The sequence below is a fragment of the Citrus clementina genome, unplaced genomic scaffold (genome assembly GCF_000493195.1).
Source record: "Citrus clementina cultivar Clemenules unplaced genomic scaffold, Citrus_clementina_v1.0 scaffold_8, whole genome shotgun sequence".
In the NCBI taxonomy this organism is placed as follows: domain Eukaryota; kingdom Viridiplantae; phylum Streptophyta; class Magnoliopsida; order Sapindales; family Rutaceae; genus Citrus; species Citrus x clementina.
In genome coordinates, this window is record NW_006262022.1 from 10,870,972 (window position 1) to 10,898,214 (window position 27,243).

General features: G+C 33.2%; 4 protein-coding genes across 5 annotated transcripts; 1 reads left to right on the forward strand and 3 right to left on the reverse strand.

Annotated features, from left to right (window-relative positions):
* Positions 1 to 2,440: 2,440 nt before the first annotated feature.
* On the reverse strand, positions 2,441 to 4,499 carry LOC18035010 (sugar carrier protein C). Its single transcript, XM_006423694.2, has 3 exons — positions 4,205 to 4,499; positions 3,108 to 4,060; positions 2,441 to 3,013 (listed from the first exon to the last, which is right to left on the reverse strand). Exons 1-3 carry the CDS (start codon positions 4,335 to 4,337, stop codon positions 2,531 to 2,533), a joined length of 1,569 nt encoding a protein of 522 aa, XP_006423757.1. The 5' UTR covers positions 4,338 to 4,499; the 3' UTR covers positions 2,441 to 2,530.
* An 11,568-nt stretch (positions 4,500 to 16,067) lies between these two features.
* On the reverse strand, positions 16,068 to 18,058 carry LOC18034377 (sugar carrier protein C). Its single transcript, XM_006423695.2, has 3 exons — positions 17,804 to 18,058; positions 16,658 to 17,610; positions 16,068 to 16,563 (listed from the first exon to the last, which is right to left on the reverse strand). The coding sequence occupies exons 1-3, from the start codon at positions 17,934 to 17,936 to the stop codon at positions 16,081 to 16,083; spliced, it is 1,569 nt and encodes a 522-aa protein (XP_006423758.1). The 5' UTR covers positions 17,937 to 18,058; the 3' UTR covers positions 16,068 to 16,080.
* Positions 18,059 to 21,749: 3,691 nt separating this feature from the next.
* Positions 21,750 to 22,886, reverse strand: LOC18033621 (cytochrome P450 89A2). Its single transcript, XM_006423696.2, has 2 exons — positions 22,866 to 22,886; positions 21,750 to 22,745 (listed from the first exon to the last, which is right to left on the reverse strand). The coding sequence occupies exons 1-2, from the start codon at positions 22,884 to 22,886 to the stop codon at positions 21,750 to 21,752; spliced, it is 1,017 nt and encodes a 338-aa protein (XP_006423759.2).
* A 367-nt stretch (positions 22,887 to 23,253) lies between these two features.
* LOC18033757 (beta carbonic anhydrase 5, chloroplastic) lies at positions 23,254 to 27,194 on the forward strand. Of its 2 annotated transcripts, none has more exons than XM_006423700.2 (9): positions 23,254 to 23,729; positions 23,813 to 23,886; positions 24,537 to 24,698; positions 24,787 to 24,835; positions 24,977 to 25,090; positions 25,252 to 25,305; positions 25,522 to 25,604; positions 25,720 to 25,822; positions 26,675 to 27,194. In XM_006423700.2, the coding sequence occupies exons 1-9, from the start codon at positions 23,646 to 23,648 to the stop codon at positions 26,873 to 26,875; spliced, it is 924 nt and encodes a 307-aa protein (XP_006423763.1). In that variant the 5' UTR covers positions 23,254 to 23,645; the 3' UTR covers positions 26,876 to 27,194. The 2 variants fall into 2 exon arrangements, with proteins under 2 accessions (XP_006423763.1, XP_006423761.1); XM_006423698.2 differs by having other exon boundaries at positions 23,255 to 23,729; positions 23,816 to 23,886.
* Positions 27,195 to 27,243: the final 49 nt, after the last annotated feature.

Below are 27,243 nucleotides of genomic sequence, written 5' to 3' on the forward strand. Positions count from 1 at the left end.
TCTGGTATATTTTTTGTATTCTATATTTTAAAATTAAAAATAATAATATGTGTTCGGCAATCATAATTGACAAGAATAAAAACAATAAGTATGTGTTCGGTAATACTACTTTCAGAAATATTTTTTACTAAACATTTAAGCCACACTTATAACTAAAAAAGATTAGATTTAAAGAATAGATTTTTTTAGAATCCAACAAATAAGTTTAATTAATATAAGACACGAAATATTCCAAGTTTAATTAATATAAAACATGAAATATTTCATTTATTGTTTCATAGCTAACTAGCCATCACTGCAGTGACTAAACAAAACAAAGTCCATATAAAAGTACTTAAAAACAAAATTGAAGTAACAATTCACATCAACCCCAAGTAGTGGGTTTCAGTTCAGCGCAACCTTCAAAATTAGTTTTGATCACTGCCCATACTTGCTCTTCATCTCCTCATTGAATTCTTTGGCTTTAACCTCATCAATTTTGGCTGCACTTGCGATGGACTCCTATTGCACTTGAGCAGCAATAGTCGCTCCACCAGCAGCAGAAGCAGCAGCAGCGATCCTCAGCACAGCAGCAGCAGTCGATTTGCCACCAGCCGAAACAAAGTAGAGACGCAGCACCACCACCACCACTAGTTGAGATGGAGCTGAGACACAGCAGCAACAGTCGATTTTAAAAGTTACAATATTAAAATATTTTATAAATATTAGTTGTTGTTTGGAAGTTAAATTGATCTGATTTTACATTCGTATGATGAAAAATTAATTATATTTTTACTAATTTTGTCAAATTATTATTTAAAATTGTACTTGTTATGTACTATTAACTTTTATTTTATAGTTTTTTTTTTAACAACAACTATAATCTAAAAGCTACAACATCTTAATACCAAACAAGTCTGTCTTAACTTATGCATTTTAAATAGTGATATGATATGAGCAAGTCAAACTGGATGTGCTCTGTTAAGAGCTCTTTAGGAAGTCAACAAAGCGGCATCATGTATGATGGACCAACTAGTGTAATCTAAATTTTTAGATTAAATTGAGCAGTTGATAAGTAATCTCAATGTATATGTAATTAGCCATGGCAGAAATGGGAAAGATAAGATATTTAAGTATAATAGTATGGATGTAGATAAAAAAAGATATACTAATATTTAAAAAAACAATATAAATAAAATATATAATAAAGGCTTTAGTTAATTAATTGACTACTCAAGTTTGAGTCATAAGAGAGATAGATGCTAAAAACTATTATCATCTATAAAATTTTTAGTTCATCTTTTCTAAAAATATTATGTTGCTGTTAAGGGTGCCAAAATAAAAAAAATGAACTGAATTTGAGTTGAACTTTAAATGAATTGGGTCAAAAATTCTGAATATAACCAAAATTTAAGCCATGCACTTAAGACCAAATTGATATTGAGCTCTTGGCTAAACTTATTTGAAGAACCTTAGCATGTTAAAAAAAATTTAAAAAAAAAAAAGATCAAACAAACAAAACAAAATTATCTTGTGATACAAGGCTAGTGGGGAATAGTCATGTTAGAAATCTCATGGAAGCCCATATAAGACCAAAACTCATGTTTAGGCTTACCCTGGGATTATTTATACTGTTTTATGTTGACTTAACAGTGTATATATTTGTAGGTCATTTGTTGGTGGGTTTTCGGAGATATATTTTAAATCAAACAATGTTATTATTTTTTAATATAAAGAACAATGCTTAATTAATATTTAGAAATTGAAATAAGTGGATAGTAATAGTATAATATCATGGGAGAAGAAATACTTGTGGCATTGTTAACTGACTGATCAGTTGGCTTTAAATAATAGTCAGAAGACTCAGAACATTTGTTTGATTTGAAAGATTGTAAGCAGGATATAACTAAGTTATTGCGAGCCATTATTCTTCAAAATCATGCTCTTTTGTTTGTTAATACGCATACGCTAACCGGGGGTGCATGAACAACTCAAATTGCACATTCTTGGCGTGATCTTGAGTTTGGTATTTCGGGTTAGGTGTTTGACAAGTAACCCAAATTTAATTTTTAATATCACGAGTCCCCTCCAAAATTGGCTAGCCACGTTGCCTCACCCAGGCTATATTTTATGGCCTTTTTTTTTGGGTGAAAAAAGTAGAGGGTAGGAAAGCTTGAATGCTTTATAGCCCCTCTATTTTTCTCTAGAATCCAAACTCAACTCAGATTCAGTAACTCAGATTCGGGTGACCAACTAAAGAAGGTCAAAACCCTTAAATTCTCAGACATCACAATCTAGCATTCTAAACAATTTGCTTCCTATCTTGTTGGGAAAAAATTAAAGTTTAATGGTGATAATTTCTGATGAATAAATAGAGGAAAACAATTAAAACAGAACTTAACAAGGAAAACTGATTAAACTAGAAAATAAACTAGAAATCATTATATTTGGAATTCTAACAAACACTTCTGCTATCAAAAAGGAAGTATAGTTATGTATTTACTACCATAAAACTGAAAAAGTAAAAATCCAGAGTTGATCAGATCAAACATTAAACATTGTTGATAGCGTTGCTTCCTTTCTGCAACTCCAGGCCACCATTGGAGACGAAATCGTCTTCTCCGACATAACGGGACCAGAACCAGTGATTCTTCCAAACTTGACCCATTTCTTCAATTGGAATCCCATTCGTCTCAGGCAAGAAGAAGAAGATAAAGATGGACATCACCAATACGAAGAATGCGAAGAAAATGAACAAGCCAAACTTGAGATGGCACAGTATGTTCAAGAAAATTTGTGCCACTACGAATGTGAATGCCATGTTGACAGAGACATTCACGCTCTGTGCCGCCGATCGGATTTCGAGTGGGAAAATTTCACTAGGCACCAACCATCCCAGGGGACCCCAAGACCAGGCAAATGCAGCAACATATATGCAGATGAAAAGCACGACAACAACGGCATACCACTTGGGTAATACTCCAGGATTCCCATCAACTCCGAACTTAGCACCAATGCAAGCAGCAACAATAGCCTTAGACAATACAAATAAGAGTTAAGTAGCAGATGTCATGAATTAAATAATAGTTAAAGAGTAAGAGTTAAAGCTGGTAACAAATATCTAGTACCTGGCAGATTAACATTTGAGTGCCCCCTTCAAGGAAGAGAGATCTCCTTCCCCACTTGTCGACGCCGTAAATAGAAACCAATGTTGCGCAAGCATTGACAAGGCCGGTGATCACGGCGGACATGAGTGATGCGTCATTGCCGAAACCAATTGTGTTGAACAAAACAGGAGCGTAAAACATGATAACATTAATGCCAGTGAGCTGCTGGAAGAATGGAATTAGAATGGCCATGGTAAGGTGAGGCCTGTACTTCCTTTTCAACAAGTTCCCCCAAGGATGTTCAACTTGCTTAGATGCTTCACTGGCTGCAACAAGATCATTGAACTCCTCATCAACATCATTAACGCCGCGAATTTTCCTAAGTTTCTCTCTGGCTTCATCGCGCTGGCCACGTTCAATCATTGAATTTGGTGTGTCCGGGAGGACGAGTGAGCCGATGGTGATGATGAGGGCAGGGACCATGGCGCCGCCTAAGCTCAAACGCCATCCCCAGCCACCCTTTATCTTAGCGAAGAAGTAGTTCAACACATTGGCGATGAGGATTCCAATTGTGATTGACAATTGAAACCCAATGTTCAGTGCTCCTCTGTACTTGTAGGGGGCCATCTCGGAGAGGTACAAAGGCACGGATTGGTTTGCGAAGCCGATGCCGAAACCAAGTAAAAGTCGGCCAAAGATGAGCATCCAAACGCCTTGGGCGAAGCCATTGATTAAGGCACCGGCGAAAAACAGGACGCCACCGAATAACATTGACTTTTTTCTTCCGAATTTTCTCGTCACGGATGATGCTACCAGCGATGATAGTAAAGCAGCCAAGTATAGCGAAGACGTGAACAGTGTCAACGTCTCGCTGTTGTATTGACAGTACTGATTCGTTGATGAGTTTGCCTGTTGCTTCCTGTACACCGACGGGAAAAACCTCTTCAAAAACGAAGGCATTGAGGTCACACCACCTGTCAATTAATCATTAAAATCATAATTAGCCCCCCCAAAAAAAAAAAAATCAATCAAACAAAAGATATACGAGTTGCGTACGAACGAATAAATTACAGATATCTGCACTTGAGAATTTACTAATTTTTAGTAAATATAATTACCTGAAATCCCAATGTCGTAACCAAAGATGAGACCACCCATGGCAGCAACAATACATGTTACTGTGACGAACGGGGTAAGTTTTCCTGGGTAACCTTTGCCATTACCATTATCAAAAACGCCGGCAGCAGGCATAGTTTCCGCCTTTTATTTATTTATTTATTTATTTCTTAATTTTAAGAAGTATTCTAAAAACACAGCAGACAGTCGAAGATGAATAGGGAGAAGAAAGAAAGCAGAAAAAATTGGACGAAATTGAAGAGCTGGGAGGCTTAACATAAGAAGAATTTACATTGGTTTTCGATCAGCACATGCAAGTGTTTATATAGATAAAATTTTAATTGTTTTCCGAATCCTTTTCTTATCCGCAATTTCATTAAACAACAACTCCGTTATTAAAGAAAATATTATTTTGTTTAATTTGTATTCCTTATTTAATTGTGATTTCTGTTAGGAAATACGTGTCCTCTTTCAGTGAGGATTTATAAATATTAATTATTAAAATAAGATATTTTCTATAAATTTCTTATTACTAATTTTCTTATTCAGAAAAATTCCTATTTAAAGGAAAATTAATTTTCCCTTTGAACTTAACTTATTGGAGGAGGAATATAATTAGTATAAGAAAATGATTACTTCTCCTACAATAAATAATCACTACATAGGGAGATTGAGTTCATTTATTTGCATAACACAAAAATCAAATTTCTTTGTAAGTAGACAGTTTCTAATGTGAGAAAGGTGGGTTGATTGAGAGATTGACTGTTATTGGGATTTTAGTGTAATTATTTTCTAGAATGATTGTAATAATTTTTTCCATAGTGGATTTTTTTCTCTCATCATCTTTGATGGCCGTGATTTTTCTTTGGTATAAGATTATTTCACGTAAATTCTTGTGTTATGTGATTTGTTTTATTCTTCATCTATTTTATGTATATTGTTTGTTTGATATTTTGCTTGCAAGATCTTGGGTGGGATTAAAAAATTTTGTGGCAAGTAGTATCAGAGCTAGAGGTTATTTTGCAAGGCAATTATGTCTACAAATAAATTTTGAAATCCTATGAGGATTAAGGTTGAAGTTTGGTAGAAGAATCAATTTTGTTTTGTGGTAAATTCAAGTCAAGGATGTATTGATTCAATCTAGGCTACACAAAGCTTTAAAGGGCAAACCATCACTTGCTTCTAGCTGTAACTTTACAAAATCTATTATTATGAGTGAAGAAGATTGGGAAGAATTGGATGAAAGAGCTACAAATGCTAATGATTATGTCTAGCAAAGAATGTTCTTGTGAATATAGGAAAAGTTCATTCGGCAAAAGAACTTTGGGGGAGATTAGAAAATTTGTATTAGACAAAAAGCATTTTTAGTTATTTATACCTTAAGGAGCAATTTCACAAGCTGAAAATGGTTGAAGGTACAAAATTTCTAATCTTCTTAGCGTTCTCAATGGCATCATGATAAAATTAGAAGCTATTGGAGTTAAAATTGAAGACGAGGACAAGGTACTTAGGCTATTGTGGTCGCTTCCAACTTTCGACAAGCATTTGTTGCTTACTTTAATGTATGAGAAAGATCTTGAAGAAGTTACTAGTACTTTACTTTCAGAAGAACGAAGGTTGAGTGATAGAAGTAACGAAGCTTCTAATGATCCAGAATCAATAGTTGATAATTGAAAGAAAAATAACTCCAAGAAGAAAGAAGTCTTTTGGGTGTGTGGACAATCAGGACACCTTAAAAGAGATTGTTAGAAAGTGACTGCAGCAAGTCCTACAAGTGGCTCTATGTTAGTATATGAAGATACTAATAGTATTGTTGTTGGAAAGTCTCTCATTTTTTATGGGAGACGATAGTACCTGTAATAGATGATGAAGGCATCCTTATGGCTAGTTGCTAGTACCATAAAAGAGGTGTGTTATTGCTAATGGGTCCGCAAGATTTGCCCACAAGACATGGTTTGACATTAATGCAAAGTGTGTGGTAGAATTTTTTATGTTGATGGTTAAGGACTCTTAAAGAAGCCAAACATGAGAGTGGTTATTTTCAGCAGGGTAACCGATATGTGCCGAATATGTATACTCTAGATAAGGTGGAGTGTGATGATTCTCAATGTAGATAATCATGGATACTGTATAAAGCATATAATTTTATCCTTGGTGGAGTGATTTTGATAAGATCTATGTGAATGTGGTTATGGTGGAATAAAGAAGGTGAAGACAATATAGTTGATCTTGTTTTATCTCTTAATAAAAAAACTCGCCAAGGCGCACTACTAGAAAAATGGGCTACCATGACAGAGAATATCTGTCATCCGACCCCTCTTATGATAGAGTTTCCATCTGTCATTGTAGCCCCTGTCATAAATCTATGACAACATTTCTATCACATGTTCTTGTGACAGTGTATATCTATCACGCATATGTCACGAACTAAGCGACATCGTTTTGCAAGGCTTTTGAGAATTAATTGGAAATTTTAGCAGGTAATTTAAATTATATTGAATTTGGCGGGCTTTTTCAAAATCTTTCATGTATTGATGATTCACATTCTCTGTCATGAGATTTAAGGTTTAAAAAAAATAAAATTATTATTTTTAATTTTGAAATTATAATAATACTAATTAATATTATTTAAATTCCAGAATTTTGAAATAGAAATAACAAAAGCCACATTTTTAAATTTGAATTAACTGAGATAAAAATTACATTCAAATTCATAATAACTATCAAATACCAAATATCACCATATACTAAAAATTTCAATTACTTGAAACTTCCAACAAATAGTATCATCAAAATACATGGTGAATCAAATCCGTAAGAATAGCTCATAAATTCTCTACAATATTCAATCACTACCCCATCATTAGAAAAAAAATTAATTCGTAAAAAGAACACTGATAGTAAATTCCCAAGAGCCACCAACATCACCTGAAACACAGATTACATTTAGATGAGTGCTAGAAGAATATATATTAGTGTATTGGCCACTTACAATTAACCCAATTCATGATAAAGTATTTTTCCAAGATTACAAATTAATTAATGAACAACATCTAACAAAATCCATCAAAATTCTATCCTCTTCTCTTGATTCCCCTATTCTCGTAAAGTTTCACCATCCTTTTCTTTATTTCTACTCTTTTTTTTAATCTTCTCTTTATTCTTCTTCCACTATATTTGTTCAAATTTGTTTATCAATCTAAGTTCTAAAACACATATATTACACTGAGACTCCAAGCAACGCAAATCCATTTAACTTGTTCATTAGGGCAAGACAATCTTGGCTAAGAAGCAACATGTGGAAGTATTTCAAAATGACTAGAGAAAGACTTGCTCTAGAACTATGAAAATTAGCATATAAAAAGAAATAGAAAAACACTAAATAAACAAACCACCCAAAGATTTCATCACATAAAGCAAGGGCAAATTATGTGCGAGTTCATCACATGAAGCAAGGGCAAAATTATTATCACATCCCACTTCACACAACTCATTACATACCTTACCTCAAGAACAAGTACTTTGAAAAATTACGGATATCATTTGGCCTGGAATGATCAGCAGAAAATAAAAACGTTAACAAAGTGCTGCAGCAATGATATCAGAACAATTTCAAACTTAGATAGATTCTCACTTGGGGAGTCCAATATTCTCATCAAACCTTCGACTTTTATAAAATATCACCAGATGGAGCAAACCAACTCAATCAATTTCCAATCCAACAGTGCGTATATATCATATATCAATATTGAGAACTGGTAAGTGCAACATGGTCCACAAACCAAAACATTTCCAACTAATAAAGCACAATATGTGACAAATCAACTAAAAAAAATATCTTCCAAAAAGTTCAACATGTCAATTAAGAGAAAAATTATAGGATTCATATCAGTGCATCCATAATGGCCTAGTTTCTCTGTCAACAAGTTAGTCATAAGCACAAGTCAAAATAAATCATTTCACTGAAATGCTAGAAGACCAAGCAAATAAGCACAATCACCACCACACAAAGCATTTGCATTTCCAAAAATGTAGTTCACAAAGATTTTACAGAAGATATCTTTTTAATAGAAAAACACAAGCACCAATCAATTGTAATGGGTTTGAGAACTACCAAAGTAGTTTTCACAGTTGAAGAACAGTCTCTCACAAAAATTCACTTTATGCGAATACCTCTGGTGAATAGATTTTGCATACATTTTGGTGGACCTACCATGTGCTCAATATATTTAATAAATAAAGGTGAGAATAATAACAATACCTTAGATGTTGTATTAGGTAAGGCAAACGTTGCTTCAATCCGAACTCTCCAAAAGGCTTAGAAACAACAGAAACATTCGTTAATTGTATTTCATTAAGAGTAAGTCAAATCAAAATCACATATACCTCTAAATTTGGTTAACTTGTCACTAAGGAAATTATTCAGTGTGCCAACAACATTGAAAGAAAGACAGGGCAGAGTGTCTAGACTGCTGTAATTGCTCGTGCCTGAGCAACAACATCTCCATTCTTCTCTAACTGATTTATCTGATAAATAAAAACAATCATGTAAGATTGTTATCCAATTAATTAAGTAAACAATGTTAAAAGTTTGTATCGTCACAATCTACTCAATAACGAACAATAAAGAAGTAAAAACAGAGAAGCCATCACTCCACACTCAAAAATTTCTCTCACTTTCTCGCCAGCCAAACATTCATTTTCCTCTCTCAAAACCTCATCTTACCACTCAAAACCCACTAAATTTCAGCTCAAATTCTGCCAAAATTTTACCTTAAGTCTAAGACGTAGTAGCTAACTCGCTGTCTTTCTCACGTCGCCAACTCCTCGTAGTACAATCTTCTCCGATCCGACTCCATGTAAATAGCACGCTGCCACTCGCGTGTCACGGAATCGTTCCACGAAGGCCATAAAGCGGAGTGATTGGCACGTTAGTCCACGAGCTCGAAGTCAGTCCTTTAAGGCCATGGAACGGCTTTATTTTTTTCCTTTTATTGGCATAATTTTAGGGATTTTGAGAAATTTATGGTGATTGTTGTCTCTTCAAAAAAAAAAAAAAGAACTAATCACTTACCTCTCCTGAAAGAAGTCAGTAACAGTGCCTCGAACTTGAAGAAGATCAGTTGTTCAAGCTATAAAAGGGAAATGGGAATAGCCAGCAAGCTGTGGAGTGGGGATAAAGATGACGACAAAGACAAACAACAACAATTTGTCATCGGCAAGCGTGATGGTGTATTTTTGTGTGATTCGATTTGGATGTAGAAATTAGGGTTTTCTATGTGAAGTTCAAAGGAGTGTCCAACACTTAGAATTTTTTTTGAAGGCTTCAAGACAGGGTGTCCTTCAATGCCCAAATTGGCCAATCTTAAACTCACCGTTTCATTACTATATTAATATGCTATCATGTGCAAGTGACAGATAAAAGAAACTATCACAAAGCTATCATGTCTTGTTGATATATGAAAATTCTATCACATGTGTGTCATATTTTTGTGATAAATGACTAATTTTTTTATATCTATCACAAAAATTCTTTCATAATAGCCTGTTTTTCTAGTAGTGGTGGAGATTGTTAGAAAATATGTTTCCTTTTTCAATGAGAATTTGTAAACCCCAAATAAAGATATTCACTAGACTTTTCTTATTTAGTAGTTTTCTTATTCAGGAGAATTCTTATTTAAGGAATAAGTAATTTCTCTTTTGGGACTTAAGTTATTTAAGGAGGAATATAAGTAGTACAAGAAAATGAATACTTCTTCTACAAGAAACTGTCAATATATATATATATATATATAGGTTGGATTCACTTATTTGTATAACACAACAATCAGTTTTCTCTACAAGTACACAATTTCTAGTGTTAGATAAATTGTAGGTCTATTGAGAGATTGGATATTATTGGGTTTTGGTGTGAGAAAAATAATAGAGTCATTGCAGTAATTTTTCACATAGCGGATTTTTTCTCTCGTTGTTCTTGCCGGCCGTAGATTTTCTCTGATATAGGAGTTCTCTACGTAAATTCTTGTGTTGTGAGATTGATTTAATTCTCCATCTATTTTCTTTTTATTATTTGTTAGATATTTTTACTTATAAGATCTTGTGTGGGATTAAAAATTCCCTAACAATTTAGATTCTAGTGATCTACTTTATCAGAGTAAGATTAAAATTATGTTTATAAATAAGGATGTAATCTCTTTCAATTTCGATCTCTTATTAGCTTAGTCAAATCCAGGAATTGGTCGCAAGAAAAAAATACTATAAAACTAATTAAACCTGTTAATCCTGCACTTTATAAGTTATAATCGCCTGCACCTAATAAATATTTTATATTTGTATATGTATACGTGAGCACGACAACCATAAAAATATTAATGAATGCCACATACACGCTGATGTTTGGAATTTTTGTTATATTTTATTGCAATCGCATGAAATTTGAAATTTAGGAATCTATTGAAGCCATGCTGCGCATTGGATTGTCGAGTAAGTACTTAGTGGAACGGTGGAAGTGTAGACAAATCAGAAGTGACAAAGTACTAGGCTGCAAGGATCCTAAATTATCTTCTTTCGAGACAACGTACATTCTTCATAGGAGGGATGGCAATGGGCACCATCCGATACATATTTGCCATTATTAAATCTATATCTACGTAAAATTTAAATTAGCAAATCTATTTGTAGTTGGCGCAAGTTTTTATTTTCTTAAGAAAATTCGTCTGATGCGGATTTTGACAATTACTAAACTTAGAATGGTACTTATGGATTTTTAATGGGATTCCACACAAATATTAAAAGGTATTTTTAACAAAACCTAAAAATTTAAATTATAAAACTCAAATATAAATTTATAACAATAAACTAAAATTTCAAATATAAATTTATAACAATAAACTAAAATTTCAAATAAAATATTCAATTCTAAATCTATTCAATGTAAATGAAAAATTAAAATTTCAACATTAATCCAACACTAATTTTCAAATATATGTATGAAATACATAAGTCCATCAAATTGCAAAAGTGCTTTCAATTAAAAAAAAAAAATACAAACTAGCATCCAAAAAGTAACAACATAATTATGCAAAAGTAGCAACACTGCACCAGCATCAATTATCGTCTCATATTCTCATTTAGCACAAGCTCTAAAAGTTAAAATTCTTCATTTCATTTGCCACTATTAGCACCCATCTAACACAATTCCTACAATAATGATTTAAGATTAGTATTTTCTAATCAGTAATACTTTCTAAACATTAATCCGAAGAACAAAATTATAATAAGTATATAATAATTCATAATTTTATAATAATTGCAACAGGTATATAATATTCCATAAGTATAATTTAAAATTTAATAAGTGTATAATAATTCGTAAGTATATAATAATCCATAATTATGTAATGAAATTAATTTGTATGTAAGCATTATAATAAGTATTAAAATTATTAAAATTTTAAAAAAATAATTGAAAAATGTGCGGGTTGGCCCGAATATTTGGCATATACCAAACTCGCCCGTGACCTAGTGTGAGTTTTAATTTTTGATACCAAACCTGCCCGTGACCTACAAAATTAGCAATAACTGGCAAGTTTTGATGGGTGGGTTGGAACATATTTGCGGGTTTATGGGTACTATTGCCATCCCGACTTCATAGAGGGATTGGCATGCAGTTTATTTATCTCTACAATCTTTGTTTAAGAGGTGGTAAATATTTTTTTAGTCCCTATTATTGTACAAATTTTATTATACTCGCAAGCACACAAATCTATTGTAGAATAGATTTTGTGGTGACGAGTGTTGATTCCATGAGTAGGTAGATTTAATTATGTGTATGGTTAATTTTCTAAGTGTATATGTGAGTTGGTTGGAAGTGAAAATTTTTTTATCTTAAGATTTAAAATAAAAAGGTGGAATAAATTAAAGATGAAATCAATGCAAATGAAATACTTGAGTCTCTGGATTTACACTCAACATTCACTATGAACTTAATATTTTCATTTTAGTTCTGATTAATTTATGAGGGGAGTATTTCCACTCCTTATAATCCTTACTCTAATAAATATGGTATCAAGCATTCAGTGTGGGAAAGGACAATGATCTTCCATTAAATGTAGTGTCAAGAATACGTTGCGCCAGACGATAATAATTATTTTGTCGACAACGTGGCAAGATCATCCACTAAATAGCTTGGATACACTCTCTGTCGAAATTGACTCAAGACGACTCACAAAATACTAGAGGGAAATTTTCTCTCTAATAAATATAGTGCTAAGTGTTCATTGTGCCAAACAGTAACAATCTTTCACTAAGGAGCTGGTATACGTGCAAAATTTAGACAAGATACATTATCTGTCAACAGTGAGTCAAAACAACCACATAAATTAGAGAGGAAAAGAGAATAAATTTACCTAATTAAGCGCATGGATCATGTTGAGACTTCACCTTCAACCCAAACTTCAAAATAAACTAGCCACTCATAATTGAACTAGAGGTAAAATAGTAATTTTATTAAAATACGTAGAAAATACAAGATGAAGAGAGAATTACATCAAATTAGAGCTCAAAAATGGATTCAAGGCTATCAAATTAAGGGGAAGCTCTTTATTTATAGATACAATGGGTAATTCATAGCCACTAGATGAAAACAATTTGAACACTCAGGATTGCGTCACGTGGCAAGCTTTGATTGACTGGAACACATCATTAGTTAACACCACATCAACATTTCGATCCAATTAGATGTTACCACGTCATCGGTCAATGCCACATCAGTATTTTGGTCCAGTAGCATCCTGTCACATCATCAGTCAATGTCACATCATCAGTCAATGTTACCTAATTAGTCAATGCCACATCATTGGTCCAATAGGATGTTGTCACGTTATCGGTCAATGCCAGATCATCGTATCGTATATGTGAACAGTACCGTATATATGAACAATACCATATACGTGAACAATATCGAACACCCTTTTATGCTCCTCCTAAGATTTTCAATCATTCCGAGTTTAAAAGTGTCATTTGTTTTGCTGTCTGATTTCTCATTAGTCGTGAAATGGCTAAATATCCCTGAAATACATGAACTACTTAATTTATAATAAAACAAACAAAATAAAATCTTAGAAAATTTAAACATATAAAAATAGAAATGTTAGTGAGATTTAGAGCACGAAATGACAACTTTACCCTTTATAAATATGTATTTTCCAATACTCATCATCTATGTTTTGATTTAAGTACTCATTTAGTTCCTATATATATTTTAAAAAATGTCTCAAGATATTTTTGGTATTAAATATGTTACACTCCTACCCTTACTCCTTTTTTTTTTATAATAATACCCTTACAACAATATTCTTAAGGAGAAAAAAAATTAATTTATCAAATAAGCCTTAAAAGAAATATAAAAATTGGTATAATTTTTTTGTTATTATTTTACTTTTAGGATTAATTTTTTAAATTAGTTTGTTTATAAATAATTGTTAGTAAGATTGCTATAAGGATATTAAACATTGTTTAGAGTTGGGTAGTACTAATTAATTTATAAAATAATAATTAGCAACATTGTTGTAGGGGAGTAGAAAATACTAGTTTTTTTAGAATGATATTTATTGGTTAATTTGCTAAGTAATAGTTAATTTGTTTATTAACTTTTTCAATAGATAAATAAATTGATGTCAAGAATATTATAGTAAGGGTATTATTGTAAAAGTAAAGAAAAAATAAGTGCAAGCACGTAATATATTTAAGAGCAAGGGTGTCTTGAGGTATTTTTCAAAATGTAAGGACCAAACAAACACTTAAGTCAAAATATAAGGATTAAATGAGCATTTACCCTTTCACAAAATATATATACAAGTGATTTTATAGTAATTTTTTTGATGGGTTTTTAACTCTCTTACCAATAACTTTGAAAATTTTAAACTGAATATAGGGGAGTTGTAGGAATTTTAGAATAAATTAGAGATAATATAACCAATTAGTACATGTAAGATTTGTGTAAATTAGTTTAATATAATTACCACTCACATGGTGGTTTTTCAAAATAAATGCACGTATATTATATCATTATTTACTTATTGGATGGTTAAAATATTATCTCAGATATGCTATAGAACTTCTCAGGGAGTTAAAATAGACAAGAAATATTTCAAAGAAATAAGTTAATATAAATATATACAGTAACGCATGAATTCGCTCAAGTAGTTTTAAGCAGTTTTCTTTAATTGACTACTTGAGTTTGAATCATGACCCATGAGAGAGATAGATGATAAAATTACTATTATCGATGAATTTTTTTATTTATCTTTTCTAAAATATTATGTTGATGTCTAAAAATAGAAGCTTGGCTGAATTCAAGTTACGTAAGTTATGTGTATTCTTCAGTGTACCCGAGGCACTGTTACGAGGTGTGTGAATCATAATTTAGAAGGCATGGAAGCACCTAAGGCTAAATTCATATTGAACTTTTGGGTAAAATCATTCGGAAGACCTCAGCACATAAATTAAAAAAAAAAAAAAGTGTCTTGTGACACGAGGCTAGTGGAGAATAGTCATCTTAGAAGTCTCATGAAGCCCATAGAAGACTAAAACCTATGTTTAGACTTACCGTAGGATACATTAATCATGACTCAAACACTATATACAAATACATTTATCAACAAAAAAAATAAAATAAAATCACGACTCAAACATTATATACTGACTTAAAAATAATCTTTAACAAAAGTTTTTCTATATATATATATATATATTCTCTAGTGAGGTTGCATACAAAAGTACAAAAAAAAAAAAATTCAATATATTAAACACGTGTTTTTTGTCGGTTATTGGCATCCTCAATTTATCAAAATGAGGATGTCCTCACTAAAGACATATTTTAAATGAAACAATGTTTATTTTCTTTTTAATATAAGAACAATATTCAATTAATATTTAGAAAATGAAATAGTGGATAGTACTAATATAATATCATGGGTGAAGAAATGCTTCTGGCATTGTTAACTAACTGATCAATTGCCTTTGAATAATAGTCAGAACATTTCTTTGATTTAAAAGATTGTGAGCATGATATAACTAAGTTATTATCCTTAGATATTTTTAATGAAATGTGTGGTGAGCCATTTATTCATCGAAATCATACTCTTTTGATTGTTAATACGCTGTGCATGTGTAACTCAAATTGCACATCATTGGGGTACGTGCATGGATAACTAAAATTGCACATCCTTGGCCTGATCTTGACTTTGGTATTTCGGGTTAGGTGTTTGACAAGTAACACTAACTTTAATTTTTAATATCATGAAGCCCCTCCAAAATTGGTTAGACACGTTCAATACTTCTTTTGAAGCTTCTCTTTTTCAGTTTTTTCTTACGATGAAGCCTCAAACAGGCTATATTTAGGGCTTTTTTATTTTCTATTTTTCTGAAGAGAGTAGAGGGTAGGAAAAGCTTGAATGCTCTTTAGTCCCTCTATTTTTCTCTAGAATCCGAACCCACAACTCAGACTCAAGTAACTCAAATTCGGTAAACCAACTAAAGAAGGTCAAAACCCTTAAAATTACTTCACTTTCTAACCAATTTTTTTCCTCAGACATCACAATTTAGCATTCTAAACAATTTGCTAAGTAGTAGTTTCCTAGCTAGTTGGGAAAAAAGTTTAATGGCAATAATTTCCGGTGAATAAATAGAGGAAAATAATTAAAACAGACGGCAGAAACTAAACCAGAAATTATATTATCTGTCATTCTAACAAATCAATACTGCTATAAAAAAAAAGTATTGTTATATCTTTACTACTATAAAATTGAAAAATTAAAAACATTGAAAAAAGAAAAAGAAAAAGAAAATCCCAAAGTTCCAGATTAAACATTAAACATTAAACATTGTTGATAGCCTTGTTTCCTTTCTGCAACTCCACGCCACCATTGGAGACGAAATCGTCTTCTCCGACATAACGGGACCAGAACCAGTGATTCTTCCAAACTTGACCCATTTCTTCAATTGGAATCCCATTCGTCTCAGGCAAGAAGAAAAAGATAAAAATGGACATCACCAATACGAAGAATGCGAAGAAAATGAACAAGCCAAACTTGAGATGGCACAGCATGTTCAAGAAAATTTGTGCCACTACGAATGTGAATGCCATGTTGACAGACACATTCACACTCTGTGCCGCCGATCGGATTTCGAGGGGGAAAATTTCACTGGGCACCAACCATCCCAGGGGACCCCAAGACCAGGCAAATGCAGCAACATATAAGCAGATGAAAAGCACAACAACAACGGCGTACCACTTGGGTAATTCTCCCGGATTCCCATCAACTCCGAATTTAGCACCAATGCAAGCAGCAACAATAGCCTTAGACAATACAATTAAGAGTTAAGTAGCAGATGTCATGAATTAAATAATAGTTAAAGAGTAAGAGTTAAAGCTGGTAACAAATATCTAGTACCTGGCAGATTAACATTTGAGTGCCCCCTTCAAGGAAGAGAGATCTCCTTCCCCACTTGTCGACGCCGTAAATAGAAACCAATGTTGCGCAAGCATTGACAAGGCCGGTGATCACGGCGGACATGAGTGATGCGTCATTGCCGAAACCAATTGTGTTGAACAAAACAGGGGCGTAAAACATGATCACATTAATGCCAGTGAGCTGCTGGAAGAATGGAATTAGAATGGCCATGGTAAGGTGAGGCCTGTACTTCCTTTTCAACAAGTTCCCCCAAGGATGTTCAACTTGCTTAGATGCTTCACTGGCTCCAACAAGATCATTGAACTCCTCATCAACATCATTAACGCCGCGAATTTTCCTAAGTTTCTCTCTGGCTTCATCGCGCTGGCCACGTTCAATCATTGAATTTGGTGTGTCCGGGAGGACGAGTGAGCCGATGGTGATGATGAGGGCAGGGACCATGGCGCCGCCTAAGCTCAAACGCCATCCCCAGCCACCCTTTATCTTAGCGAAGAAGTAGTTCAACACATTGGCGATGAGGATTCCAATTGTGATTGACAATTGAAACCCAATGTTCAGTGCTCCTCTGTACTTGTAGGGGGCCATCTCGGAGAGGTACAAAGGCACGGATTGGTTTGCGAAGCCGATGCCGAAACCAAGCAAAAGTCGGCCAACGATGAGCATCCAAACGCCTTGGGCGAAGCCATTGATTAAGGCACCGGCGAAAAACAGGACGCCACCGAATAACATTGACTTTTTTCTTCCGAATTTTCTCGTCACGGATGATGCTACCAGCGATGATAGTAAAGCAGCCAAGTATAGCGAAGACGTGAACAGTGTCAACGTCTCGCTGTTGTATTGACAGTACTGATTCGTTGATGAGTTTGCCTGTTGCTTCCTGTACACCGACGGGAAAAACCTCTTCAGAAACGAAGGCATTGAGGTCACACCACCTGTTAATTAATCATTAAAATATAATTAGCCTAAAAGTACAAACAAACAAAATACTTACATCTTTTTTAGAAAGATATATGAGTTACAAACGAATAAAGTATCAACATATTACACCGAAAAAAGATAAACAAATAATGAGGGACAGACAGCTGCACCTGAGAGAATTTATTAATTAGTAGTAAATATAATTACCTGAAATCCCAATGTCGTAACCGAAGATGAGACCGCCCATGGCAGCAACAATACATGTCACTGTGACGAATGGGGTAAGTTTTCCGGGGTAACCTTTGCCATTACCCTTATCAAAACCGCCGGCAGCAGGCATTGTTTCAGCCTTTTGTTTTATTTTATTTTTTTCTTAATTTTAAGAAGAATTCTAAGAAGAAAACAGAAAGATGGAAGATGAATACGGAGAACAAAGAAAGCAGAAAAAAATTGAACTAAATTAAAGAGCTCGTAGGCTTAGCATAAGAAGAAGTTACGTTGCTTTTTATATAGATAAAATTTTAATTGTTTACGGATTGCTTTTCTTATCCCACATTTTATTAAACAACAACTCCGTTAATATCTAGTACGCACTGAACAGAAGATTATTTTGTTTAATTCGGATTTCTTATTTAGTTATGATTTGGATTCTTAGTTATCTACATTATTTGAGTTAGATTTTCAATTTCGATCTCTCGTTAGCTGAGGAAAGCTGCTGCTTATTAGCACTGGAGTTAGACATTGACTTAGTCACAATCTCTCATTGGATAACTTTTTGTTTTACTGAGATAATCAATGTCGTTTTGGACCAAAATGGATTGCATGATATATTCAAACATATTTTTTTTCGTTTATAACCGTAAAGATTAGTCACTGCTAATTCATTAGCTCTACAATAGATAACGATAAGTTTAGAACTGGATTGGGATGAACACTTTAATTTTTTTTTAATTATCATATTAAAATATTAAAAACAGTATAAAATTCTTTTGGCATCTCCATCAATAATTAAAAAAATTGTTTATTAATCTGATAACCACATTCTTTCAAAAAAAATTTCCCTTGTTTTTTTTCTACTAAAATGTTGGGGCTACAATTTTTCTAGAGTAATGCTTTTCGCACCCCTTTAGTAATTAATTTTGTTGATAAAATCTAATTATTTGGAATAATAAATAAATTAATTACTTAACAATGATATTATTATCATGAAAAATATATTTACAATTTAATTAATTTATTCAAAATGATAGTAAAGTTTAGTTAAAAGTCTATTGTATTTAATTTTATGTCCTTTTTCTAATTTCATAAAAGAAGAGCTATAAACGTAAATATGAAATAGGGTTTCTTGAGAGTTTTAAAAGGGAGTTGCACTGTTGGCATCCCTCCAAAATTGAACTAAACATCCCCCGCTTCTCTTTAACCCCTCAATCATACTTTATTTAATGCCAAAAATACCCTTTCAAATGAAAAGCCTAAAACATCTTCTACTTTTCTTTTAAGCATCAATTTGAGTTCAAGGAGTATATTTCATTCCATACACAATAGAGATGGCAAAATTACCTGCCAACCAGTAAACCCGTTCAAACTCACCCATAAAAACCCGCCCACTACGGGTAATTTTGTGGGTTGCAAGTGGGTTTGATATTTCAAACTTAAATCTATTGTAGGTTGCGAGTGGATTTAGTATTGAGAAAAAATCTGCTGGGTACCAGCGCAAGTGTCCACAAACCCGCATTCTTTATTTTAATTATTTATATTTTTTTATTTTAATCACAAAAATTACATTGAAAAAATTAATCATAAATATATTTAAGTTAAAGTTTCTAATTCCTAAACCTAACTTATTTCACTGCAATAGATATACAATAAGCTTTTAATAATTAGAAATTTTATAATTTTTATTACTAATATTTTATTTTACTTTAATTGATTTTGTTTGTTTTGCCTTAACGATAATGGTATAAAATCTACTTGTTAATATTATTGATAATACTTGTATATTGATTAAAAGATGAGGCAAGGCATTGATATTAGTGATGATAATTTGCCTACAATAGAAATATTTTGTGTATTTTTTTATTGTTGAAATTTTAATTTCTTATTTACATTGATAAAATCTAAAATTGAATATTGTTTGCGGATGTTTAGGCTATTATTATATATTTATAGTTTAAATTATATAATTTAAGTTTTTATGTATTATTAAAAGTATTGGTTGCGGGTGAGTTTGGTAATTGTTAAAATCCACAGTGGGCGGGTTTTTCCCGTTGCGGGTTGCAGACGAGTTTGGTAATTTAAATTTTTTGTAGGTGCGGATTTGGTAATAGTAAACCCGCAATAGGCAGTACCTATTGCCATTCCTATACACAATTTCTGCCTCCATTGCTTTCTTTTGAGTATCAAAATGTTCTTGTTTCTTACTATTGTTTGAGCGGGGAAAAAAAGAAAGGAAACTTTCATAACCTTCATCTTTGGACAAAAAGGAAATTCCAGCGGCTATTGAAGAAGTAATTTTTATGTTCCCATTATCAGTTAATCTGACTTCTTGCTTGATTCAACATTTTAAATTTAGAAAAATATGGAATTGCACGTTTATTCTACCAAATCAAACAAATGAAAGAAGCTTACGGAGAACAATCCAAAAGGTTTTCTTTTGTGATTATATAAGGTTATTTTTGTAAATAAACGGGATATAAGCGCGATTAATTTTATTTATATTTATACTTTAATTTAATTATAAAAGAATAAAGTTTGTTGAGATTAATGAAGGGGTGTAAACATGGCTGAAAAATCCACTCAAAATTTTTTTTAAACCCAACCCCATATGAAAGCATGGCTGAAAAATAGACAAAAATGGGCTGAGGGCGGAAATGAGATTTTTAGCCCAAAGTGAGTCTCTTGACTCTCTTCAACCGACAATACTTAGCCTATGTCATAACAATATGTGTACCGTTGTACTTGCTCCGCGCATGATTATTCATATTGCAGCGACAATACTTAGCCTATAGCAACTTCTATTCAGGGCGGAGAAAGCATATATGGTTGACTAGGGGTTTATTCAAAGACAATATAAAAAAATTTAAAAACTAATAAAGATGTAAATTTAAAAGATTTATAATACTTCAACATATGTTTACAATTATCCTTCACGAGTTTTCATACATTGATACATTGCATTACAACTTCATTATCAATATTATTAAATAAGTATTTTTTTTAAGTAAACAACCAAAATAGAAAGATATTTAGAGATTTTTTATTGGTGCTGAACTAGTGGTGAAATTGAAAAAGAAAGATTAATACAAAATTATTAATGAGTTTGTGGGCCGTATAAAAATTAAATTAATACTAATATTTATAGGCTTGTTTTTAGTTTGCAAAGTTCATATCTTTTTATTTGAATTTAAAAATACGGAGTGTGAGAATTTATGTGTAACCATGTATTGCAGGCTTGATTATAAATTAGTGGGGGCTTAAGAAAAATTTATTAAAAATTTTAGGCAAACTAAATTAATTATTAAAGAATTTTTTTTTCAGTCCCCACTAGTCCTATAGTAAATCCACCCCTACTTCTATTGATTTAAAATATATATATATCAATATTACAGGAGTAGGAAAATACTTCTTACTAACAATGGGTCTTCTATTTTATTATGATCTGATATTGCAACACATGTTCTTACAAATATTTAGAAAAAGATAGTAACCTGTTGAAGTCCCACAGGAGAAAGAAGTTACGAAAAGTTTCAAAATAATTAAGTGCTTCGTTAAAGAATATGTAGTAAGTGATTGATAGCTCTCAAGCACAGGTCTTAAGATTTCATGTCTCATTTGCAGTGCCATGTGTCGAGAACCAAATGCAACACGTGGCAAAATAATTGTGACATCAAATCTTCCTTCAAAACTAAGGGGAAATTTACACAAATAACCAAAAAATTTTTGTTATTTTCACAACTAACCCCTCAACTTTTTTCCTATCAACATTAGCCAATAATCATCCCTAGTGTCGAAAATGCCCCTCCCATAACATTATCTTTTCGTCCTCTCCTTCCTCTCTCTCTCTCTCTCTCTCTCACCGCCAAATTCACTGCAAGATCTACTTGATGCGTTATCAAGATCATCATTTGTATATGCATCTGACTCTGGCGTTGTTTTAATTTAGGTGGTGTTTTATTTTAGATTTTTTACCAAATAATTGTAGAGTGATTTGAGCATGATTTGCTGCAGCTGCTGCTTGCAGAAGCCGAGTAAACTCTTGCTTCTCAGTCCAATCAACCTCATCACCATCCACAGCCTTCCACTCAAAATTCCAAACCAAATTAGCCACAAAATACTCCAAATGAAGCATAGCCAAACCAAAACCGGGACAGATCCTCCTGCCAGCTCCAAATGGCATCATCTTAATTTCCCTACCCCCCGTTATGTCAAAATCTTGATCATGATCATTCAAAAACCTCTCGAGCTTAAACGCCATCGGATCCTCCCAAACTTTCGGATCCCAACCCATGTCGGCCACCATGAAATTCACACTCCCGTCCTTTGGTATCACGTACTTATCATCAAGCACGAAATCCTCTGTCACGGCATGTGGCAACACGAAATGCCCAGGCGGGTGCCTCTTCAGTCCCTCTAAAATCACTGCTTTCAGATACGGCATCTCCTGCAACTCCTCCTTTTTCACCTCTTCATTTTCACCAACAACTCCTCTGATTTCCGTATAAACCTTCTCTTGAACGTGCGGGTGCTTCACCAGATTGGCCATGATCCACTGTAGCGCCGTGGAGGTACTTTCAGTGCTCGCGCTGAGAAATTCTGAACACAAACTCACAATTTCCTCTTCGCTAAGCTTTTTTTTCTCTTCATGAAGCTGCAAATCTAACAGAGTATCCACATACGATAACACATACTCCTCCTTGTTGACACCGAGGCTCTCTTCTTCTTTCATCTTCTTTCTTGCTCTTATCAAAGGAACCAATACGTTTTCTTGATCTCTACGCACCTGCAAGAATTGTATCCACTTCTTAAAAAAAACAATTTTTGTTAATCTTGGCCAGAAATTCAGTATATTGAACTTGCCAACAGCCAACAGCAGTCTGCGCTGAACGTTCTCAATTTTTTTTATTTGGGATTCGGGAGAGAAGAAAAGTTGCTTTTGGTTTGTAAACAAGGGTAATTTGGGAAGAAAACATTGTGTTTGGCTAATGTTGATAGAAAAAAGTTTGAATGACTCATTGTAAAAATTACAAAAAATTTTAGGTTATTTTTGTACATTTCCCAAAACTAAGGGCATTGTTCATATTCTGAAACACATCACCAAAATTCTCTATTACCTTATTGTTTCCAAATGAAAACTAAGGGCGTTGTTCACTAGCATTAAGGGCAATTTCCAACTTTAGATATCCATTTAGGGCCTTTTTGACTTTACATATCCATGTGAAATATTGGTTATTATTGTTATTTTTCTTAGCCTATTGGGACAGTCCAGGTACACAACTTCGAGTGCTTTGCGCTAAACGCTAAAGTACTGACTTTATTGGAATTTTTTTTTTTCTAGGCTGACTTTATTGGAATTTGATTCTCTTAGAAGGGAGTCGATATTTCTTTGTTTGGGAGTCGAATTCTTTTAAAAGTAAATGAGAAAAGAGTACTATTGTATTGTATATCAATAAGTCTGTGATTGTAATAACGATCCAAAAATCAGTTTACGCCAAATAAGTAACCGACATTACCGCCTTCGCAAATCACAAGAGAGAGACGCGAGTTCTAGAAAGAAAGGAAACAAGAAAAACATTTCAAAAGCAAGTTGCTGAGTTGGCTTCTGCAAAGCACTTGTTTTCATTTCCACTTTGTTTTCTCCGTCTTTCTTGGAGACAAACCCCACAATCCAAGTGTTGTTTGATCCAACCAACACACACCCACTCGTTTTTAGAACCCTCCTCTCTCTCTTTCTTCTTTATATTTCAATTTGATGACTGCCACGAGATCCCACCATTTCACCATTTTCTTTAAGTACCACCTTTTTCTCTTTAAACATCTCTGAAATTTTTTAATGGCAATTCTTGCCCCAGCTTCTGTTTCTAAAGACCCGTTGCCTTCTTCATCTTCAGCTCTCACTCCTCTGAGGAGTTCCACAGTAAGCTCTTTTTTTTAAAAAAAAAATTTTGGGTTCTTTATATGTATTGTTTTGTTCTGAGTTTACTGATTTATTGTTAATAGCAGCAGATCTTTGGCCCCAAGTTCAAATTTAGACAAATTGGGCAGACCCAGTTGAGCTTATCCACTTCTTTCAAGTGAGTGCCAATTAAGATTTTTTCTTTCTGTTTGATTTCTGCTTTCATGGGGAGAAATATTTGTACTGATACGAGCTTTTGAGCTGGCAATTGTTGTGTATTCATTTGATTTTCCTTATGTTGTTTGCTTTTGTTGCTAGCTTGTTAAATTAAATAAAAAATGTTCATTGGTCAACGTATGTTTGTGGTAACTGTATTTTATGTTGAACATCAACCTCTTTTAATCTAAGAAAAGCTTTGACATTTTGCAATTTCTCTGCCTTTATGATCTTATTGATGTGGAAGCTGAAATCAGATACTTAGTTCGGTTTAGTTGCATAATTAAATAGCAATTTAATGTGTATAAAGGAAGAGTTGCCAATCTTTTATTTGAATAATACTTTGTTCCTTGGGTGTGAATGCACCGGGTTCTCTTCTTATAAATGATGGCACTTTATTGAGTTTTCTAGCAATCTAAGATTACTTTTGTAAACTTCTCTTGGTAATGTTTCAGTGATTTATTTATAGGACAAGTTCTGCATATTAGGACACTGACTGCCATGCAACAGGGGGTTGATACTAAGAGATAAGAGTATCTCCATTTTCGTTTATACTCCCTGCTACAACATCATTCAACACGATTTTTCTAAGCATTATTGTTTCACTTTCAGGAAAAGTTCAGGTTTCAAATTAAAGGGTTGGAGACATTCTGAGGGAATCACTCAAGAATTTCAAGTTGACAAGCTGGAGACTGCAGCAGAAGTTGAAAATGAATGTGATTTTTTTGATAAGATGAAACATCGCTTTTTGAGCTTCAAAAAACAGAAATTCATGTAAGCAATGAAGAACTGCTGCCTTAGCTGATTGATCTATTAAGATCCATTAGTCTGCCATCTAAACATGGTCAATGTTTTTTAACAGGGAAAATTTAGAGCATTACCAAAATCTTGCGGATGGTCAAGCACCAAAGGTATTTGTATACTTTGTAATTTAATTGTTGCCTTTTCTGTGCTGTTTCATTTATATTTTTTAAACATTTTAGATGGTTGCCTTTATATTTTCTCTATAGATTATCCAATCAAATTTTGTTAACTAAAAGTTTCTTGGACAGTTTATGGTGATTGCTTGTGCGGACTCTAGAGTTTGTCCCTCAAACATCCTGGGATTTCAACCAGGAGAGGCATTTATTGTCCGCAATGTTGCAAATATGGTGCCCCCGTGTGAGGTATTTTACATGGTGCAGCTGATTTTTTTTATAAACATGTCCACTTTATGAAAAAGATTGATGCTGTGGATTGAATGCTTTATTAGTAGATGATAAAAAGCCAAACAATTTTCTCCTCTTTGTCTTTCCATTCTTTTTACTTGGTCTTTTTAATTGAGCAGAGTGGGCCCTCAGAAACAAATGCTGCACTGGAATTTGCCGTTAATTCTGTTAAAGTAAGTGTTTTGTTCTGCAAATTTATTGTAAAGGTTTCTATGTTTCTTGGATTCCAGGGAAATTATTATTTTGATGAGTTGGATCCTTCAATTTTGGAGTCTTAAACATGGGATTTCTCTACTTTCGCCTTCTTCAATATGGGAATTTATGGATAACTTTCCAGTCATGAATGAAGTCTTCTGAAATGTAGAGATGATAGATCACTCCTGTTGCAGGTTGAAAACATTTTAGTCATTGGCCACAGCCGCTGTGGAGGCATTCATGCCCTTATGAGCATGCAGGATGAAGAAGATCCAAGGTCACTAGGAGAGAGCAACTTATGCAAAAGTTTATCCTTCTCTGCAAAATGTTTTATTTTTGCAAAATTCAGTTTGATTATGCTTCTTACTCAGCTAAATTCTTCTTTTCTGTAGTTTTATTAGAAGTTGGGTTCTTGTGGGGAAGAATGCAAGGTTAAACACAAAAGCTGCTTCTTCCAGCCTTAGCTTTGACCATCAGTGTTCACACTGTGAGAAGGTGATTGACCTTTTCCTAACTTTAGAAAGTGCTGCTCAAAATGAAATATTTAGTCCAGTATAATCTGATGCTTTGGAATATATATAAATGATGAAAATGTAGCCTGGTAATGTCCGTGAAAGTTAAATCTCTCAATCCCTCAATTGGTCTGTGTGTTTAATCTCAGTGATCTTTTCTGGGGCCTGGTTATGAATCGACCTTTATGGGTTAGTCAGGGGATTTTTCAGTTTCTTACCAAATAAGGTAAAAATGAAAGAACAAAGTTTTGCTCTATGAAAATTTTATTTTGTGTGATATTGGAATTCAGGATCGATGACTAACCCTTGGGTCTTAACCAAAAAGAGTGCTTCTGGTTGCCGAGAGAAATATTTTCAAAAAGCTTATCCACCGTGAATGAACAAAAATAAAAAATTCACCCTTCAAGGTTGGGTGAGGAGCAGTCGAGCCTTCTACTTCCACTACAATAGGGCTAACCAACTTGTTATCTCCTGGGGACATATTGCTTGTTTCTTGATTTAAATTCACCATTGATGGAAAAAATGATTTTACCGGAGAGAATTAAGTTTTTCTTTTCTCTGAGCCAGCACTATTCCCATTCAACAATGTCTTTTTTTTTTTTTTTTCCTTTTTCTTTTCCGGGGTTCTGTATGTAATAAGTGGACGGTTTGAATTTCTATGCCAACAACAAGGTTTATCCTTCATAATACAAATATGGGAACAGAATTTTATGTTTGTATGTTAGTAAGCGAACAATAAATATAGTTGACAGGAGGTGAATAAATTTATTAGTGGTCTATAAAATTTTCTTGCAAATTGTACATATCGATTTATTAGTTTACCATTTGTTTACAGGAATCTGTAAATTGTTCATTGTTAAACCTGCTCACTTATCCATGGATAGAAGAAAAAGTTAGGGCAGGTGCTCTGTCTCTTCATGGTGGCTACTATAACTTCGTTGACTGCACATTTGAGAAATGGACCCTGGATTATGATGGGAGCAATTTGAAGGAAAGTAAAGAGGTTGCATTTAGAAACCGTTCCTTTTGGAGCTGATTTCCACTTGCATCATCTCCATGAAATAAGTTTCTTTTCTTTTTTCTCTTCTATTGTATGTGATTTATTCATAATTGTCGGACAAATGAAAAATAATGTTATCCCCTTCCAAGGGAATAACTATGCTGTTGTATCTTATTAGCTTAAAAAATATGTTGTCGACGTGTCTGAGTTTGTATCTTGTTATTTCTTGGTCACGAGAGAATTTTGTTTCCAGGTGAAAAAGTGTGTTTACAATATGTTGAAGGATTTGTATATTTCCATCCTTTTTGTGATAAAGGATGCTGGTAGTTGATATTGGAGGAAAAAAATAGTTGAATCCACCTATGTTTTTTTTTTTTTTTAATTTTTAATTTTTGGTTTGTTTC

Coding starts and splice junctions, on each gene's coding strand:
- LOC18035010 (XM_006423694.2), bottom strand. CDS start 4,337: ATGCCTGCTGCCGGCGTTTTTGATAATGGTAATGGCAAAGGTTACCCA. Junction 4,061..4,204: donor TTACGACATTGGGATTTCAG/GTAATTATATTT, acceptor ATTAATTGACAG/GTGGTGTGACCTCAATGCCT. Junction 3,014..3,107: donor CTCAAATGTTAATCTGCCAG/GTACTAGATATT, acceptor GTATTGTCTAAG/GCTATTGTTGCTGCTTGCAT.
- LOC18034377 (XM_006423695.2), bottom strand. CDS start 17,936: ATGCCTGCTGCCGGCGGTTTTGATAAGGGTAATGGCAAAGGTTACCCC. Junction 17,611..17,803: donor TTACGACATTGGGATTTCAG/GTAATTATATTT, acceptor ATTAATTAACAG/GTGGTGTGACCTCAATGCCT. Junction 16,564..16,657: donor CTCAAATGTTAATCTGCCAG/GTACTAGATATT, acceptor GTATTGTCTAAG/GCTATTGTTGCTGCTTGCAT.
- LOC18033621 (XM_006423696.2), bottom strand. CDS start 22,886: ATGCCCTTAGTTTTGGGAAAT. Junction 22,746..22,865: donor TGCCCTTAGTTTTGGGAAAT/GTACAAAAATAA, acceptor ACAAACCAAAAG/CAACTTTTCTTCTCTCCCGA.
- LOC18033757 (XM_006423700.2), top strand. CDS start 23,646: ATGGCAATTCTTGCCCCAGCTTCTGTTTCTAAAGACCCGTTGCCTTCT. Junction 23,730..23,812: donor CTCCTCTGAGGAGTTCCACA/GTAAGCTCTTTT, acceptor TATTGTTAATAG/CAGCAGATCTTTGGCCCCAA. Junction 25,091..25,251: donor ATATGGTGCCCCCGTGTGAG/GTATTTTACATG, acceptor TTAATTGAGCAG/AGTGGGCCCTCAGAAACAAA.